General features: G+C 35.0%; 1 protein-coding gene across 1 annotated transcript in view; it reads left to right on the top strand.

The window, feature by feature from the left end:
- The window catches only part of DHX15 (DEAH-box helicase 15), a 61,028-nt gene that overhangs the window by 18,507 nt on the left and 24,938 nt on the right, over positions 1–17,583 (top strand). The window contains exons 4-6 of the mRNA XM_012737478.2: positions 9,632–9,791; positions 10,922–11,140; positions 16,746–16,913. Of these exons, the coding sequence (XP_012592932.1) occupies positions 9,632–9,791; positions 10,922–11,140; positions 16,746–16,913 (547 nt within the window). The remainder of the gene's footprint in view (positions 1–9,631; positions 9,792–10,921; positions 11,141–16,745; positions 16,914–17,583) is intronic.

Here is a 17,583-nt window from a genome sequence, read left to right as displayed (position 1 = left end):
AATAACTACCTCATAGGGCTCTGAGATCAAGTATGGTAGTCCGAGTCATACTGGCACTCAGATTAGAAGTGCTTCAGTCAGCATTGCCGATTCTTCCTGCTGGTAGTAATGGTAGGTTTTCAGTTTGGGAAATTATTGGATCTTACTGGTTAATTCAAGGAAAGGAACTTGTGAAAACAATTTAATAAAGTTTCTTTTAACACATAATAATTGAATTATAATTGGAGGTGGTAGCTTGAATTAAACTTTGATAATACTTGTCACTGTGGAATGAATCCATATATTCTCTCAGGACTGAAGGTAAGAGGTCAAATAGGTATGGTACTTTAAGGACCATTAATTATACAAACAATTATAAACTAATTTGTTGAATATCTGTTCTGTGGTAGGATTTGTTCTAATTCAAGTGTAGCACATAATTACGTAAAAGTAATTTTACTGGACTCTTTCCATGTGACCATTTACATCATTTAGTAGTTTGTCTCATTGTATAGCAGCGGCCCCCAACTTTTTGGCACCAGGGACCAGTTTCATGAAAGACAATTCCATAGACCGGGGGTAGGGCAGGGATGGGGAGCTGCTGTAAATACAGATGAAGCTTTACTGGTTCGCTCACCTCCTGCTTTGTGGCCCTGTTCCTAACTGGCTTAGAGCTGGTGGTAGGAGAACTGATCTGGAGGCAGTGAGTTGGGGACCACAGATACATAGTGCTGTTGTGATTATAGTAAGATTATTGTTGCTTATACTGTGTAATATTGTTGCCAGGAATATATCAAATTGAACTTGAGCCTGTATAAGTCTTTGTTGATTCCTTTACTAGTGAAAGGAATATTAAGTATGTAGGGAATCTGTACTAGTACCACTGGCTTTTTACTGGTTCATCAGGGTAGTGAGCTGTGAAGCAATTAGGAAGATAATTAGAGTGTATAGATGATTTCACGGAGGAGGAAGCATTTCATCTTACTTGAAGGATGGGGAGAGTTAGGCATATGGACTAGAAGCAGCAAATAGTATAAATCATTTTCTGGTATTCTAGGTTAGTGAGCTAGGTTTTCAGTAGGGTTGAGATTGTCACACTGTATTGATTCACCGGACATTAATGTTTCACTAATCTCGTTATGGCACACTAAGTCTAAAGAGATACTTCAGAATTCTATTTATTACATAGTTGGGTCCTAACAACTTATATTTAAGTTTAAGAATACACATACATTGAAAAACCCCTTTTATTTTATTCTTAAATAACCACCATTATTTAGCACTATGTCTGCACCATTTGAGTACAGCGGTTTCTTAGACTTTGAAATCAGATTGCACACTACCTCCCCCATTTCCTACTCTGTACTTACTTTTGCATGGTACTCACTTTTTATAACAGTGACTATCAAAATCTAGCTTCACAAGATGATATCATCAAAAGGAATGTATGATGTACTCTTGGGACTTTGAACTACCTTGAAGTAGTAATTCCTGTGGTGTCCTACAGTTAATATGGAAAATAGTAAAAATTATGTTTTAAACCATTAAGTTGAGAACATATTCTAGGTTATCATTTGACATTTAACGAATTGAATTAACAATTTAACTGTACCACTTTGAGTGACCTACCTAAAGTAGTTTAAACCTTCTGTTGGCTTGGAAATGTGCATAGACATTAAAATTATAGAAGTAATCTAAACCTGAATTGTTTGAATGCCTGTACCATGGCTAGCAGATTGTACATAGGTGAATCTTCAGGAAATCTTAATATTGAACAAAAAAGTCTTGTTTTTTAAACTGCGCTGTTTACGTGGATCAGGTTTGTTTGAGGTTGTCTTTATATAACTTCATAGAACTATGCTAGTTTGAACAAAAGAAAAATTTTCTAGTGAATATTTTGTAAATAAAGGTGCATTTATGTACAATTTCGCCTTTTCCCTATGTATGGCAACTTTTGGGACACTATTATTTTTGTACCTGTGGCACACAGAAGTAATTGATACTGGAAGAAATTATTTTGATGGAGGAAGGTAATTTGTGATGACTTTATTGTAGCTATTGAATAGTATAATATCATTTACTGTGAGAATGTTTTAAAATTGTTAGCAATGTAACTGATCAAGTTATAATGTTGGCATTGCGAGGGATAGTGTCTTAGTCCTTTTGGACTGCTGTAACAAAATACTGTCGATTGAGTGGCTTATAAAAACCCAGAAATTTATTTCTTACAGTACTGGAGGCTGAACAGTCCAAGATCAAAGTGCTGGCAGATTTGGTATTTGGTGGGGGCTCCTTTCCTGGTTTATAGATGGCACAGCTGTGTCTTTACATGGTGCAAAGGAATAGTGAGCTCCCTGGGGCCTATTTTTAACTAAGGCTGAGTTCTCATGACCTAATCATCTCCCAAAGTCTCCACTGCTTATACTGTCACTTTGGGATTTAGGATTTCAGCGTGAATTTGGGGGGACACATTGAGACCATATCAGGTGGGTAGGGTGTTGAGGCTCACCATACTGAGTAGTGAGGAGAGCTATATTGAATAAAATCTTACTATACTATACTATTCTTCTGTCTTCTGATACAATTCCATGAATGAAAGCTGTTTTAGCTTTGTCATTCTTCTGTGCCACCTTCTTGTCATTCTAAAAGTATTCCACAGATAAAAGCTTTATTTATTTTTTTTTTTTTTGAGACAGAGTCTACTTTGTTGTCCAGGCTAGAGTGAGTGCTGTGGCGTCAGCCTAGCTCACAGCAACCTCAAACTCCTGGGCTCGAGTGATCCTTCTGCCTCAGCCTCCCGAGTAGCTGGGACTACAGGCATGCGCCACTATGCCCGGCTAATTTTTTTTATATATATATCAGTTGGCCAATTAATTTCTTTCTGTTTATAGTAGAGACGGGGTCTGGCTCTTGCTCAGGCTGGTTTTGAACTCCTGACCTTGAGCAATCCGCCCGCCTCGGCCTCCCGAGAGCTAGGATTACAGGCGTGAGCCACAGCGCCCGGCCCACAGATAAAAGCTTTAAACAAAAGTTATATGATAAGAAACATAAAGGTGAACAAGTACTACTTCTTTTGATCATAGTATCTTTTAGAAATGTTAATCTCTTATAACTTTGAAGAAATTACTACAAACCTGTTTGTTTAGGCATATTGACATAAGTAAGCTTTTCTTTAATAGAGGCACTTTCAAGTTGTATTCAAATTGACTAGTCTAAAATTTGTGGCAAATAGAAAAGATATATATACCTTGAACATTTTAGAATAAAGCCTATAGATTCATTTATCAGTTTGTTAAAGTTGGACCAACAAGGTTTCATTGAGTATGGGCCCTTTGTTTGAAGTTCCAGTTCTTAAGGTGAAATTTAAACTTCAAACACTTGCAAAATAGCAGGTGTTGTTCTCTGGAATTCAAGAGAATTTAGTCTTTTGAAATTCTAGAATTCCAGACCTGGTCTTTTAGAATTGTCTCACACATTTAATAGTTTTTTGTGTGTAACTCATCTTGTTAACAAAATTTTCTGAAGCATACAGCTTGGGGGTTGTATATTCAGTTCTCTTTTCCCAGCCCAGAATTTATCATTTCATGTCCAATGTAATTGCCTTGACCCAACTGGTAAGAACAGAAATATGTTTGTATGTATTATGATTTTTGGAGTGAAAGGTTATCCCAAGGATTTATTGTTTACTTGGAGGTTAGTTAAGAGTGTGGTAAGGAGTTGTATTTATTGCATACCTAATCAAGTGCCAGGCAGTTAATGTACTAAGTGCTTTATATATGTACATTGTTTAGTTTAAATAATTTTCACACTATTAACATTTTACAAAAAGAGCATTACAGAAGTAGAAGAAATTGTCAAAGGTTAGACAACAGTTGGAAACCAAGTTTGTCTTTGCAACGAGCATGTGTTCTTAATCATTGTGTGTTTTATTCTTTTCCTTCATCCTTATTTCTCATTGCTCCATGTAATTCTCTAAGTGTAAGTTTATTAAAGCTTTCCTAGGTAATATGGAAAGCAGTAAATCTAATTATTCAGATTAAAAAGTGTTAGTCATTTATAATAGATACCTTCTGAAGCAGATACCAAGAATTTCTTTGGGTCATGCTGAGTCAGGTTTTAGAGTCTTTGGAAATAGTTTTAACTTATCTGCATATTTAGTTATGCAGGATAAAGCCTACACTTTGAAAGGCAACCAAACTAACTATATTGGAATAACACAGCACAGGTAGGATTTTCATAACAGATTTAACTTCTCCAGCATTTATACCAGGGCTCAAGATAATATGTGTACTGCTTTCACTTACGTAATTGCTTGGGAATTGTTCTAGAACAGTAAATCAAGTTGATTCATTCTTTTTAATGCATTTATGATTGTACCCTAGTTTGACTAATCCTATTGATAGATATACAAAATTTATAGTTTTGCTATTAAAAATGGTTGCTGTCCTCAATATCTTCTTTCAGTCTTGTACACACACTTTTTCACACATGTACATCTGTGAAATGAATTCCTTAAAAGTGAAATTGGTTGGGTCAAAGGGTGTGCTTGAATTTTATCAGCTTTTGCCAGATTGCCCTCCATGGAGATTTTATCTACTCCCATCAGTAAGAAATGAGAGATGAGCGCCTGTTTCCGTACCCTTGCCAATGTGGCATTATAAAACTTTTTAATATTTGTTGGTCTTTTATGTGAAAAATAGAATCTCTTTATGGCTTTAATTTGCATTTATTTTGTATGAAATTAAGCATCTTTATATATATTCGTTAGCCATTGTGTGTCTTTTTGGGATCTGAAACTGGTACTTTTTTCTAGGATTGCTACGTGGTTGACAGCCATTTGTCAGGTGTTATTTAAAAATGCATCTCGATTTCAGAGAAGTTAAATTTGACAAAATATATAGCATATAGAATTGATGAAATTGTACATCTGTTTGTATTCTTTCTCCATCTCTTTGTGGTTGGCTTTTTTCTTACTGATTTGTAGTTCTTAAGAAAATTTGCACTTTGGATATAAGTTGCAATTTTTGCCCAGTTTGTCATTTGTTTTGCACAGGAATTGAATTAACTACTTTTACGATGTCTGTTTTGCATCATGCCCTGCCCCAAATGGTCTTAAATAATTTAATCCGTGTATTTCACTATTAATGGCTTTAAAATTTTTTTTGATCAAGCTGGAATTTGCAGGGTAGCATCATAAGGTTTGAGGTAGGAATTTAGGGAGTTCCTGTCACCATTTCCCTATTCCCCTGCACCAAATATGACACTAAATTATTGGGATTGCTTTACATAGACAGTTTTTTCATCACTCAAGTGGAGCATTAGTCATTGATGTGCATTAATGTTAGGAATAACTTAAATATATTGTTTATTATTAAAATTTTTTTAAATTTATGGTCTTCATTTTAGAAAAAGTTTTTACCTGGGGATTTTTTTCAACCAGAAAATGTGAGATGTTTTTAAAAGTTATGAATATACATAAAAATATAAATACAGAATGTATTTGCAGGATATAATGTTTTGCCATGCTATGGTATTAGAATTGGTGATGTCATCTGGCTGGGATCAGAGTTGGTGTATGGCTTGAAGTTTTACTATGCCATCTGGATGTGCCTATTGCAAGAAATATTTAAGCTAGGTTGATATTATCTAGCACATTAGGATTTTGGCTTATTTTATTTTTTTTATTGATTAAACAGTCACTATTAGAAACCTGTACTATTTTTGACTTACTCCCAAAAATGTTTTTTCTACATTGGTATTTGCTTTGCTTAATCTAGCTGTTGTTTAGTTTGATTAATTTAGACTAGTGCATTGGAAACTTTAGCGGATATCAGAATCACTTGAAAACTTGTTAGAGCACAGATTGCTATGCTTCGCCTTCAAAATTCTGATTAAGTAGATCTGGAATGAAGCCCAAGTTTTGTATTTCTAATCAGTTCCCAGGTGATGCTAATGACTTTTTAAGTGAGTCTGTTCCTCAAAACAGTCGGAAGAACACTGTAGATAATGGGGTACCTAGTAAAATGTAGACTTTGGCTAATATGTGGCATCTGTGTTTACTAATTCATTATTGAAACTTCAGAATTATGTAATAGTTTTATTATTGCAGCTTCTTATTCTTGTGATCTACTCTTTGGGTTGGATAAATATTTCATTGTAACTAAGAGAATGTACATACTCCATTTCCCTATGTAAAGGGAAATGGAGTATGGTTTTTTATAGGATCATCATACCCACAGTTTGCCTTTTCTGTGTTCTGTGTCGTTACTTTTTTTTTTTTTTTTCCAGTAAAGGATTTCATACATCTTAGCAGTATAGCAAATCATCAACTACTACTATTTTTTTTTTAAGTGGCTTAAAATTAACAGAAATTTATTCTCTTACAGTTTTGGAGGCCAGAAGTTCAAAATCAGTATGTTGGCAGGGATGGTTTTTTCTGGAGGCTCTGAGGGAAGATTACTTCATGATTCTGCTAGCTTCTGGTGTGGCTGGTAGTCCTTGGCATTTCTTGGCTTGTAGTTTTATAACTCCAGCCTGCATCATCACATAGTTTTCTCCCCGTGTGTCTTTTGTGTTCCAAATTTCCCTGTCTTTTCATGTTGTAAGGACCCTTGGTCAGTGGATATAGGCCCAGGCTAAATCCAGGATGATCTCATCTGAAATTTTTTAACTTAATTACATCTACAAAGGTGCTATTTCCAAATAACTTCACATTCATAGGCACTAGAGGTGAGGACTTAGGCATATTCTTCTTGGGAAACCTTTTTGCTATGTATGTGAACACAGTGTATTTTATCTGGAACTTTGTTGAGAGTATGTTAGTGTAGAGGGACCTAGGGTTGGGAATCCGTATATAGTCTTAGTAAGCTGTTTAACTGATTTTTAGAATCTGGAAAAGTTAAGTGTTAATTACTCAAGTTTTCTTCACTGGAAAAGAAACAGATTTTTATCTTGAAACCTTCTAACTTTTAAAATGTCATTTTTCTCAAAATTCTTTATTGTACAGATAGCAAGCTTCCTGTATTAACTGGTGATGCAGGAAATAATTAACTAGCATCTCATGGAATTGGATCACTAGGGGATGATCAAATTAACATTGAAACCATTAGGAATTCTCTGGAAGGCAGAAGGTTTGAGTTTAGTTGACCATTTAACTTAGTACTTGCAATATACATAGTTGATAAAGCTTGAAAATAACAATTCCATTAATTATTAATAATATTTGTAATCTGCCATCTGTGACATTTCTCCATAGAAAAATTAAAAAGAATCATTGTTTGGTCAGCCCTGCTCCATATTGTTGTGGGTGTTTAAAGCTGGAGGAATGGGAGGAGGGAAAAGATCAAAATAAAGAGAATGTCTATTTATGTATGTATGTGAATGAGACAGAGTGAGTCTCACTCTATTGCCCAGGCTAGAATGTCATGGTGTCAGCATAGCTCACAGGAACCTCAAAGTCCTGGGCTTAAACGCTTCTTCTGCCTCAGCCTCCCAAGTAGCTGGGACTGCAGGCATGTGCCAACATGCCTGGCTGATTTTTTTCTATGTATATTTTTAGTTGTCCAGCTAATTTCTTTCTATTTTGAGTAGAGATGGAGTCTTGCTCTTGCTCAGGCTGGTCTCAAACTCCTGAGCTCAAACGATCCACCTGCCTCGGCCTCCCAGAGTGCTAAGATTACAGGTGTGAGCCACCGCACCCGGCCTGAGAGTGTCTTTTTAAACGAGTTTAAGAAGTTTTCAAATTAAAATCTGATATTTTGTCAGTTATGTGACTTTTTTCCGTGTTTATAATGTCTGCAGTTGAAATGTATCTTAGATTCTGGCAGTCTTGTAATTGGTGGCAGGTTAATGATTATTGTTTGCCGTGAGTGCTTCAACTTTATCTAGCTATATTCACTGTTACTTTAAATAGTAATGTGAGTTGTTGGGACTAAAAATACTGAGTTTATTTACTAATTAAAATGCCTTCAAAAATATTACACTAGGATTTCATGTTGAAATTAATAGTTATTGAGTATCCAGAAAGGCTGGAATATGGAGCAGCAGGGGGTAAATTTGGTAGTATTTGAGCAAATGTTGGAAGAATAACCAATCCATATTTTTACCTTGCAAAACAATAAACAGCCCTATTTAATGAAACTGTACTAGAGTTGCTACTGAGATAATGTTCAAGAGGATTGCATATCTCATGTCCTATATATCTGAAGGCAGGTAAAATTGCCAAATGTCCTCAGACAGATGAAAGAAATATCAAAGCCGCTAGAGGCTTGTGTCACTGATGGCACAGTGCTGAACTATGGTTAAGGAATTGCGTCATAATTTAATTGGCAGTGTTTTTTCTTTCATGTTCTTACAAAAAATTATCTTGTGACTAATGCTGTTGTTAATCCCAGAAATGTGATAGGTTATTTTTTTAAATATGACCATGGAAGAAGCAGCAAAGTATATGCATGAATAAAGATGGGTTTGTTTATCAAAAGTTTATTAAATTTAGAATTAAGTTAGGTGAAATAAAGAGAAGGATTCATTTCTTTCTGTTGTGTACTATCAATTTGTTGAACTTAATGCTCCAACAGATGGCATTAGCTAAAAATACCAAGTTGGTCCATGAAAAACTAGCTTAGACTAATCATGAAAAGAGCCAAAATGGTGGTTATAAATGATGACTTCGGATTTTTGTACCACTTAAATCTGTAAATAAAATCATGGGTTTTTATTTAACTGAATGAGCTATGACTTCAGCAGTTAAGGGCATATTGTGTTTTGTCCAGGTGCCAAACTGAGGTGAGTTGTTTTGTATTAGTGACAGCAGCAACCACAGTGGAATAGACAAGAAATGGCTGACCCATACAGTGTTCTGCAAACCACCTTTGATCTGATTGCTTCCATTTTTATCTGAGTCTGCATGGTACCTCTCCTGTGATGGCTGGATTCCATATTAGCTGCATTCTTTTGAGCCATCCCTAAGCCTGGTTTCCCTCTCTTTTTGGTTTATTGATGAATCTGATATCATTTTGCCTTTCATCTTCCATTTATACATTCAGCATTTCTGTACTGTTGATGCTGCCCTCAGTCCCTTTGCCTTTATGAATGAATTTCTTTTGTGCTTCTTTAGGGTCATTTCATTGCCAGAGAGAGGAGGATGGTAGACTCATGTTCTGTCAGCCCTTTTGAACCATGAACCTGTTGTTAGCTTATTAAGTAAGGAGTTGTTAAGGCTTTTTAAAATATACATTTGCATGAGGTAACATTTTAGTAATGTGATGTCTTGAGGCAACTGAAGATCGTTTATTAGTTTTGTTTTACAGGCTGAATGTTTTTATGTTTAAAAATTTTTATTAAATTTATTTAAATGACAGATTTTGCTTTGGTTTTTTTATGAAACCGTGTGATCATTAATATTCGATAATCAGGAATATCTTGTTTTCTCAGTACATTTCAGAATTATACTTGTGATGTATATCTTGTTTGATTATATACTCTTAGAAAATTTTCTTGAGGCTTAAATTTGTGATTGATCATGAACCAATAGCACATTCGTTTGTGGCAGAAGTTTATTTTTGACTTACCTAATGTGTTTGCATTTCATTTTTATGATATGAAGTTTAGTTTTAAATGTACCTTGACCGACATGTTCTTTGTATATATATAGGTATATGACTGATGGGATGTTACTTCGTGAAGCTATGAATGATCCCCTCCTGGAGCGTTATGGTGTAATAATTCTTGATGAGGCTCATGAAAGGACACTGGCTACAGATATTCTCATGGGTGTTTTGAAGGAAGTTGTAAGACAGAGATCAGATTTAAAGGTGAAGTAATTTCATTTCTAATCTACTTTGCTATATCTTCATTTTGGGCTTATATTTCTCCCACTTTTTAGTGATGTATTTTTAAGCCAAATCTCAATTTTTAACTCACCCAGTTCTTTTATAATGCAGTAACATATTTTGTAACTGTGCCACTCACCCTCCCCTTCATTAAGTACAGAAGTCTTCTTTTAGGATCTAGATCTAATCTTTGTTCCTCAGATCCATGTCCTTATCCCAGCACAACCACTTTACATAACTCATAATGCTGGAGAATGGGAAAAACTCTACCCAGGACAAGCAGCACCTTGGAAATGCGATTGCTTGCACTAGTGTCTTGGTTTTTAGGGTTTAAAACTATTTCCTGACATTTTTATTCCCCAAAGTTTATGAAATGTTCTCCTTTTTGCTTCGGTGTATGTGTGTGTATATACCATTCATTAGAATGTAGCCTCATCCCTTGTTGGTATGTGTGTTATAGAAGGATTCTGTACTGGGCAGAAAGATTCTGGATCTTTTTTTAAAAACTAAGGTGTGAGCATGTTTTTGCTTATAAAAATTAAATTTATGCTTTAAAATTTAATGAATTTTATATGTGCTATCATTACTTAATTAAACTTTATGAGCTTTTAGGGAGAAACCCAGTAGTAGAAATTAAGAACTCTAGTAAAATGTTTTATGGAGGAATCTTCTATTTAAGTAAATTTTTAATGGGTTATGTAATATACTATTTTACATAGAGGGAAGGTGACTACTTGGTTAGCAGCCCTGTACTTGACAACATTTTGTAGCTGTGAGTTTCTACAATATAGAATGACATTTATTTTAAGAACTTCTCAAAAGTCATGCTCATTTAAGATGATTTGGAAGAAGGGAGAAAATTTATATCTGGTCTACAGAGTTTTGTTTTTTTGCATTTTCTCATTTTTCTCTATATGTAAAGTTGTTTTAATGAATATAGCAGTAATCATACTACATAATATACTTTAATGTAAGTCACTTTGTGTAGCTGAGCCTTTCTGTATTTTTTTGTTTTTATTTCATAGGTGTCTTTCTAATTGATACATATATTGCTATACTTAAGACCATGTAAGAAATCAGACAGCTTCAACTAATTTGTTGTTTTCTTTCAGGTTATAGTTATGAGTGCTACACTAGATGCAGGAAAATTCCAGATTTACTTTGATAACTGTCCCCTCTTAACTATTCCTGGGCGTACACATCCTGTTGAGATCTTTTACACTCCAGAACCAGAGAGGGATTATCTTGAAGCAGCAATTCGAACAGTGATCCAAATTCATATGTGTGAAGAGGAAGAGGGAGATCTTCTACTTTTCTTAACTGGTCAAGAGGTATTGTCATTATTTGCTTCATTATTTAGCCTTTGGCATATTATTTCCATTATGCAGAAACTTTAAACTTAAGAATTTGGCATATAGTAACCATATTTTTCTTATCTCAATAGTTTTCTTCAACCCGATTATATTAATATATAAAATATATAAGCTCTTTTATCTATATACTCTAGGAATACCTTTTTAGACCCCTAGTGTTTGTGTTATAGATCGTTATCCTAAGAATGTTAAATGCTTTTAGAATTTCAAGATTTAGCAATTGTAGTCTCTCATCCTTTGAGAGGTCTGGAAGACTGTCTCAAAAAAAAAGAAAGAAAGAAAACTTTCGGATTTTGGTTCATTAGGTCATGATGATGTGGCCTGAGATTCTGCATTTCTAATAAACATCTTGATAATGCTGGTGCTCCTCAAGGGTTGAATGGCAAGATTCTAGAGCAGAGAACTTTCTGTAATGCTGGAAATGTATGCAACAGGGATGGTATATGAGTACAAAGCTTTTAAAATGTTTTGGCATCCTTTACAATGAAAGGTTGACTACTGCTCTGGAATATTTTTCCCCAAGTGTGGTCAGTATATTGCTGGCCTGAGAGAAGAGAATTTGTTAAAACAAGGCAATTTTTTACCTCTGTTACCTGACTTGGTGAAACTGGCAAAATTTGGGAGTGAAATATAGAAATCTATATCTTCAGCAAGCTCCTTGGGCCATTTTTATATTTCCTTTATTTTAAGGGTCACTGTTTTAGAGGAGTATTTTGGCCAATATGATGCCTGTAATACATTGATTACACCCTAAACAGTGTTGTTGGAAATTGCTCTGGTCTCTCTCAGATATCAAAGCAATGCTATGTAACTGCCTCCCTACACTAGAATGCGAACTCTTTGTGTTAGATTCTATAGGGGTGCTTGGTACATGATATTTGAGCAAATGCTATTGAATTAATATTGTAAGCATCAAATAATTTTTTCTATCCTTGGATTTCTTTGATATTGTCCTAATGATTTGCCACATTGGCCATGGTTTTCTTTCTTATAGAGCAGGGTTTCTCAACCCCAGTGCTATTTACCCCGTGGGCTAGCTAATTCTGTGTGGTGAGGGACACTGTGCATTATAGGACATTGATCAGACTCCCTAGCTTTTACCCATTAGATGCACTGACACTCCTTTCCCTGGTTGTGATAACCAAAGGTGTTAGCAGACATTGCCAAATGTCCCCTCAGGGGGTGCAAAATTATTCCCAGTAGAGAAACATACTTGTTCTTTGGGAAAATAAGATGTGTAGCGAATTTGTTTTTCCACTTAAAGAAAGTTACCCTCTCTTGGTAATTGTCTTCCTTTTTATCCATTTCAAATGGAAGAATTTTCATATATTTTGTAAGCAAGAGCACCAAATGCTTTTCTGATGGCATGTAAATGACGTTTATACTGTGATGCAGTATTGAGGCTGTTGAGATGCTCATTTTGTCCTCTTGTGTCTGATCTCTATGGTTTTTCACTTCTTCCAAACTGCATAGTATATTTTCATTTCCTTAATGATCATTTAAAATTGTTAGCATACTCAGATGACCCAAGCAAATTGGAATTCTGTCAGAAATATCAGGTGGTTGGCTTCATGGTAAGGACCTGAAAGGTTTTTCCTCTGAGACAAGTTTTGTGGTTTTTTTTTTTTTTTTTTTTTTTTTTTTTTTTTTGAGACAGAGTCTCACTCTGTCATTCAGGCTAGAGTGCCCTGGTGTCGGCCTAGGCCTAGGTCACAACAACCTAAAACTCATGGGCTCAAGTGATCCTCAGCCTCCCAAGTAGTTGAGACTGTAGGCATGCGCCACAATGCCTGGCTAATTTTTTCTATTTTTAGTAGAGACGGGGTCTTACTTTTGCTCAGGCTGGTCTTGAACTCCTGAGCTCAAGCAATCCTCCCTCCTTGTCCTCCCAGAGGATTGTAGGGACGAGCCACCTCACCTGGCTGATAAAACTTTTTGCAATTCATATTTTGGCAACTGAATGACATAGCTTGGGAAAGGAGGAAGTAAACAACATGGTTTACAAATGTGTGCTGGAGTGTATGTCATTCATGTAATAAAGGGCTATGGTAGTTGTGAACTGTTTACACAATATTGCTTCTGTAGTCATTGCAGTTAATTTGGGAAGGGGAGAGACTGGTTTAACTTGGTGAAAGGTTGAGAAAGATTTGAATTCTAGAATGTTTTTAAGTTATTTTAATGCATAATATCTGGACCTAATATTTAAAATTAAGTGTTGCCTAATCGTTTTTAGGGAAGCTACTCTACTGAATTAGGTAAGAGTGATTATAATTGAAGTATCAGTTGTTTTAAAAATAGGTACTTGAGGATGCTGAAACCTTTTGTTCCTTAGGCAACAAATTCTTTTATCTTTAGTTTTATTTAATAAAATATTTTTTTCAACATTCAGTGAGTTCATAGGTAAAGTCCAAATTAATATAGTAACATATGTTGATGCTTTGGGAGCTAAAAGTCTTTCCTCAAATCAGAAATTCCAGAACTTCTGTCTTAGTATTGCTGATGACTAAGCACATGACTGCTGCATGGAAAGTGAACCTTCCGTTTCTTTCTCTACCTGTTTGTGTTTCTATTCTGATTAATATAGGTGAGTTTTGTGACATTCTGAACTTTTAATGTTGACTCTATGCAAGTTTGGTAAACTTCAGGGGGCAATTTTTATTGCAGAGTTTTGAAATTGTGTTTAGAACCTTGTTTATATATAAACACATTGTATGGGATTTTTCTTCCATACTTTAGAGATGCCTTTATATCCCATGCAGTTGTCAGTTTATTTTATCTCCATGCATGGTTAGCAGATTGGTAGTCTAGTCCCTTCATTAAAGCTGGAATTTTCATCTTAAAATAATACTAGAATCATAAAGCAGATATATGATTTGGGTACTTAATTTTTTAGTATGTGAAATCTGGATACTTCGTGACTTTTGATCATATATTTGCCACTTGTTTATATGGTAAAATTAACAAAGTTGTAGATACTCTGGATGTTGGTAATTTAGTTTTGTATATATATATGATTTTTTTTTTTTAATTTGGAGAACTCTTAATTTTGTATTTGCATGCCAGCAGGGGGCATTCTAATCTAGATGCAGCATTTCAAAGTGATTTTTTTTTTTTCTAAAAATATTTGTTTCATTTGCTATATTTTTTCTTTTGATGAATAGCATTCTACTTTCCTTTTCTTTTAGGAACTTGATCTCAGGAGGGGAAACTATTAAAGTCAGATCCTTGTTAGCAGTTTTCTGTGTCACAATTTTCAAGACATTTATTAAAGAAAACTGATAATCAGAATAGGTGGAAATAATTTTTTTATTCTTACTGTATTTAAGAACTTGGTGTTTAACATGGAAACAAAATTGTGATTTGATTTAAAATCACTTAAATGAAAATTAATTTGATATACTAAAAATGTAGAATAAATTTACCTAAAATTTCGTCCACCCCATTTGTATCATTCTGTCTTTTGAACAAAAGGTAATTTGTTAATGAGGATAGCTTCTGATTGGGTCGTTCATTGGGTAGGCTGCCTAGTGTATATTATAACAAGCTGTTTGACATATTTTTGGGTTTAGTTGAACTAATGCTTCAGTTAAATTTAGAGCACATTTGCCGGCCATGCTCCCTCTCCTCATTTTTAAATCTCTTTCCCACTCTAAAAATTCCACCCCCCCCCATATTATGTTTTCTCCCTTTAAACTTTGATTTGAATGCAAATGCATTGGAATATGGTCATGTGCTGCATAATGGCGTTTTGGTCATTTGACAGACTGCATATATGGTGGCAAAAGTGCCATGGTTTCATAATTATAATTGAACTAAATGTAGCCTTGTTACATCAGAGGGCCCACACATTACTCACCCATTTGTATTGATGCTGGTGTGAACAAACCTACTTTTCTGCCAGTTGTGAAAAGTACTGTATAGCACATATAATTATGTATGCTACATAATGCTTGATAATGATAATAAATGATAATATTACTTTAGTATACTATCTTTTGTTATTTTAGAGCAGGGGTCCTCAAACTTTTTAAACAGGGGACCAGTTCATTGTCCCTCAGACTGTTGGAGAGTATGAAACATTCCACACATGTACACTGTGGGCCCAGGACGAGTTGGCTGCTAAGTAGGACAGGCAGCAGTGGCAAAAACACCTGGCAGGCCACATGTGGCCCACAGGCCGTAGTTTGAGGACGCCTGTTTTAGAGTATCTTCCCACTTACTAAAAAAAAGTTAATTGTGAAACAGCTTCAGGCAGGTATTCCAAAAGAAGGTCTTGTTATTATGAGAGATGACAGCTGCATGGAGACCTTCTAGTGGGACAAGGTATGGAGGTGGTAGAGAGTGATGTTGATGATCCTGACCCTATGTAGGCCTAGGGTAGTGTGTGTGTCTTAACTTTTAACAAGAAAGAATAAGAAGTAAAGAAAAATTTAATAATAGGAAGATACTTATGGAATAAGTATATAAAGAAAAATGTTTTTGTACAGTTTTATGTGTTTATGTTTTAAGCTAAATGTTATTACAAAAGAGCTAAACAGTTAAAAAATTCAATTTATAAAGTAAAAAAGTTACATCAAAGAAAGAAAAATACATTTTTTTGTAGATGTAGTGTAGCCTATGAAGTCTACAGTAGAGTACAGAGTGTCCTAGGTGTTCATATTCACTCACTACTCACTGACTGACACAGAGCAATTTCCAGTGCTGCAATCTCCATGCATGGCAAAGTGCCCTATGTAGGTGTACAGATTTTTACCTTTTATTCCATATTTTTACTGCATATTTTCTGTTTAGATACACAAATAACTACTATGTTACAATGGCCTGCGATATTCAGTACAGGAACTTGTTGTACAGGATTATAGCCTAGGAGCAATAGGCTATACCATAGCCTAAGTGTATAATGGGCTATACCATGTAGGTTTGTATAAGTATTCTGATGTTTGCACAATAACAAAATCACCTAAAAACATATCTCTGTTGTTAGGCAGCATGTGAATACTTTTCTATGGTAGGAAAATTTTTGAAGCTGCTTTTAAGGTATTTGGTTTAGCCTAGTTCTTAAATATCTATGTTGATACTGTAAAGGTGTTTGTTCTCATTAAGCACAATGAAGCAAATCTCCCATATAATTGCATTAGTGATACGTGACATTAAAGCCTAATTGGCTTATTTAAAATGTCTGGCACATCAATTTCTTTTAGATTGTGAAAATTGAAAAGGTCATGAGTGCAGTTAAATATTCCTGGGTGAGAAATTTCAATTTTAGTATAATTTGTTGAGAATTAATTAGGAAATCTGACTATAAGAAAAGGGGGAAGGGGGTCTAGAATGCAAATAAGGCAGTTGCATATTCATTCGAATACAAAAATCAAACTTCTTGGATTGTTATGGAAATCCAGTTGAAGTTAACTAAATTTGTTTTGGTTACTAAATTGAAAATAGGGTATCCATGAAATGAAAGCAGATTGTATACAAAAGGTAAGCTACGTAGAACTAGGATTATGACAAAAATAAAATGTTTCAGTGTTTGTTTTGTTTTTAGACTCAAAATTTTATTTTGTAGGAAATTGACGAAGCCTGTAAGAGAATAAAACGTGAAGTTGATGATTTGGGCCCTGAAGTTGGTGACATTAAAATCATTCCATTGTATTCTACACTTCCACCTCAGCAGCAACAGCGTATTTTTGAGCCTCCGCCTCCAAAAAAACAGAATGGAGCAATTGGAAGAAAGGTAACATTAGAAAGGTTTTTTATAAACATTTCATTAATATTGAAAGAATTGTTCTTTTGAAATACCAAATTATATTTAATTGTAAAGGACTGTGTTTTGGGCAATTGTGATCTGGATTATATATAACAAAATCATCTGCATTTTAAAAGTGATAAAAAGATGTGTTGAGGTGGGGTTCTACATATGCTTGGTCCTAGAGTACGAATGTGTACTGCATTTCCTCACCTTGGCAGTCCTCAACAGCAAATGTAAGGTCAGTTAGGGTGGGTTTAGAAAAGGGGGATGGACACTTTGCCCAAGTGCTGTCTTTCTCCCATTAAATCATTTGGCAGAAAGCAGGCACTTCTTCCTTCAGTGCCTTGGCCTTCTGCCTAGAATTTTCTTTAAGACTTAACCAAATGTCATGTCTGTAGGTGTGGAATATTGACTCTGTAGACCTTTAATAACAGTAGCACTAATCACACTGCATAAATATATGGATTCCTTGAAGGCAGGACCTTGGTCTGGATCCTTTTGGTACAGATGTGTGCCCAGTTACAGGGAAGGGCACAAGGTTATTCCAGCCCTATCTCTGAGGCACTTTGTTGGAGGAATGGGAAGAGAGATGAGCACCAGTTTGAAATAGAGAAGCTAGGCCTTTATTTTTTAAGATTTTGGAGTTCTAACAGAT

The sequence above is a fragment of the Microcebus murinus genome, chromosome 3 (genome assembly GCF_040939455.1).
Source record: "Microcebus murinus isolate Inina chromosome 3, M.murinus_Inina_mat1.0, whole genome shotgun sequence".
NCBI lineage: Eukaryota > Metazoa > Chordata > Mammalia > Primates > Cheirogaleidae > Microcebus > Microcebus murinus.
The sequence above is the reverse complement of the archived record's forward strand: the minus strand, read 5'-3'. Positions and strand labels throughout refer to the sequence as shown.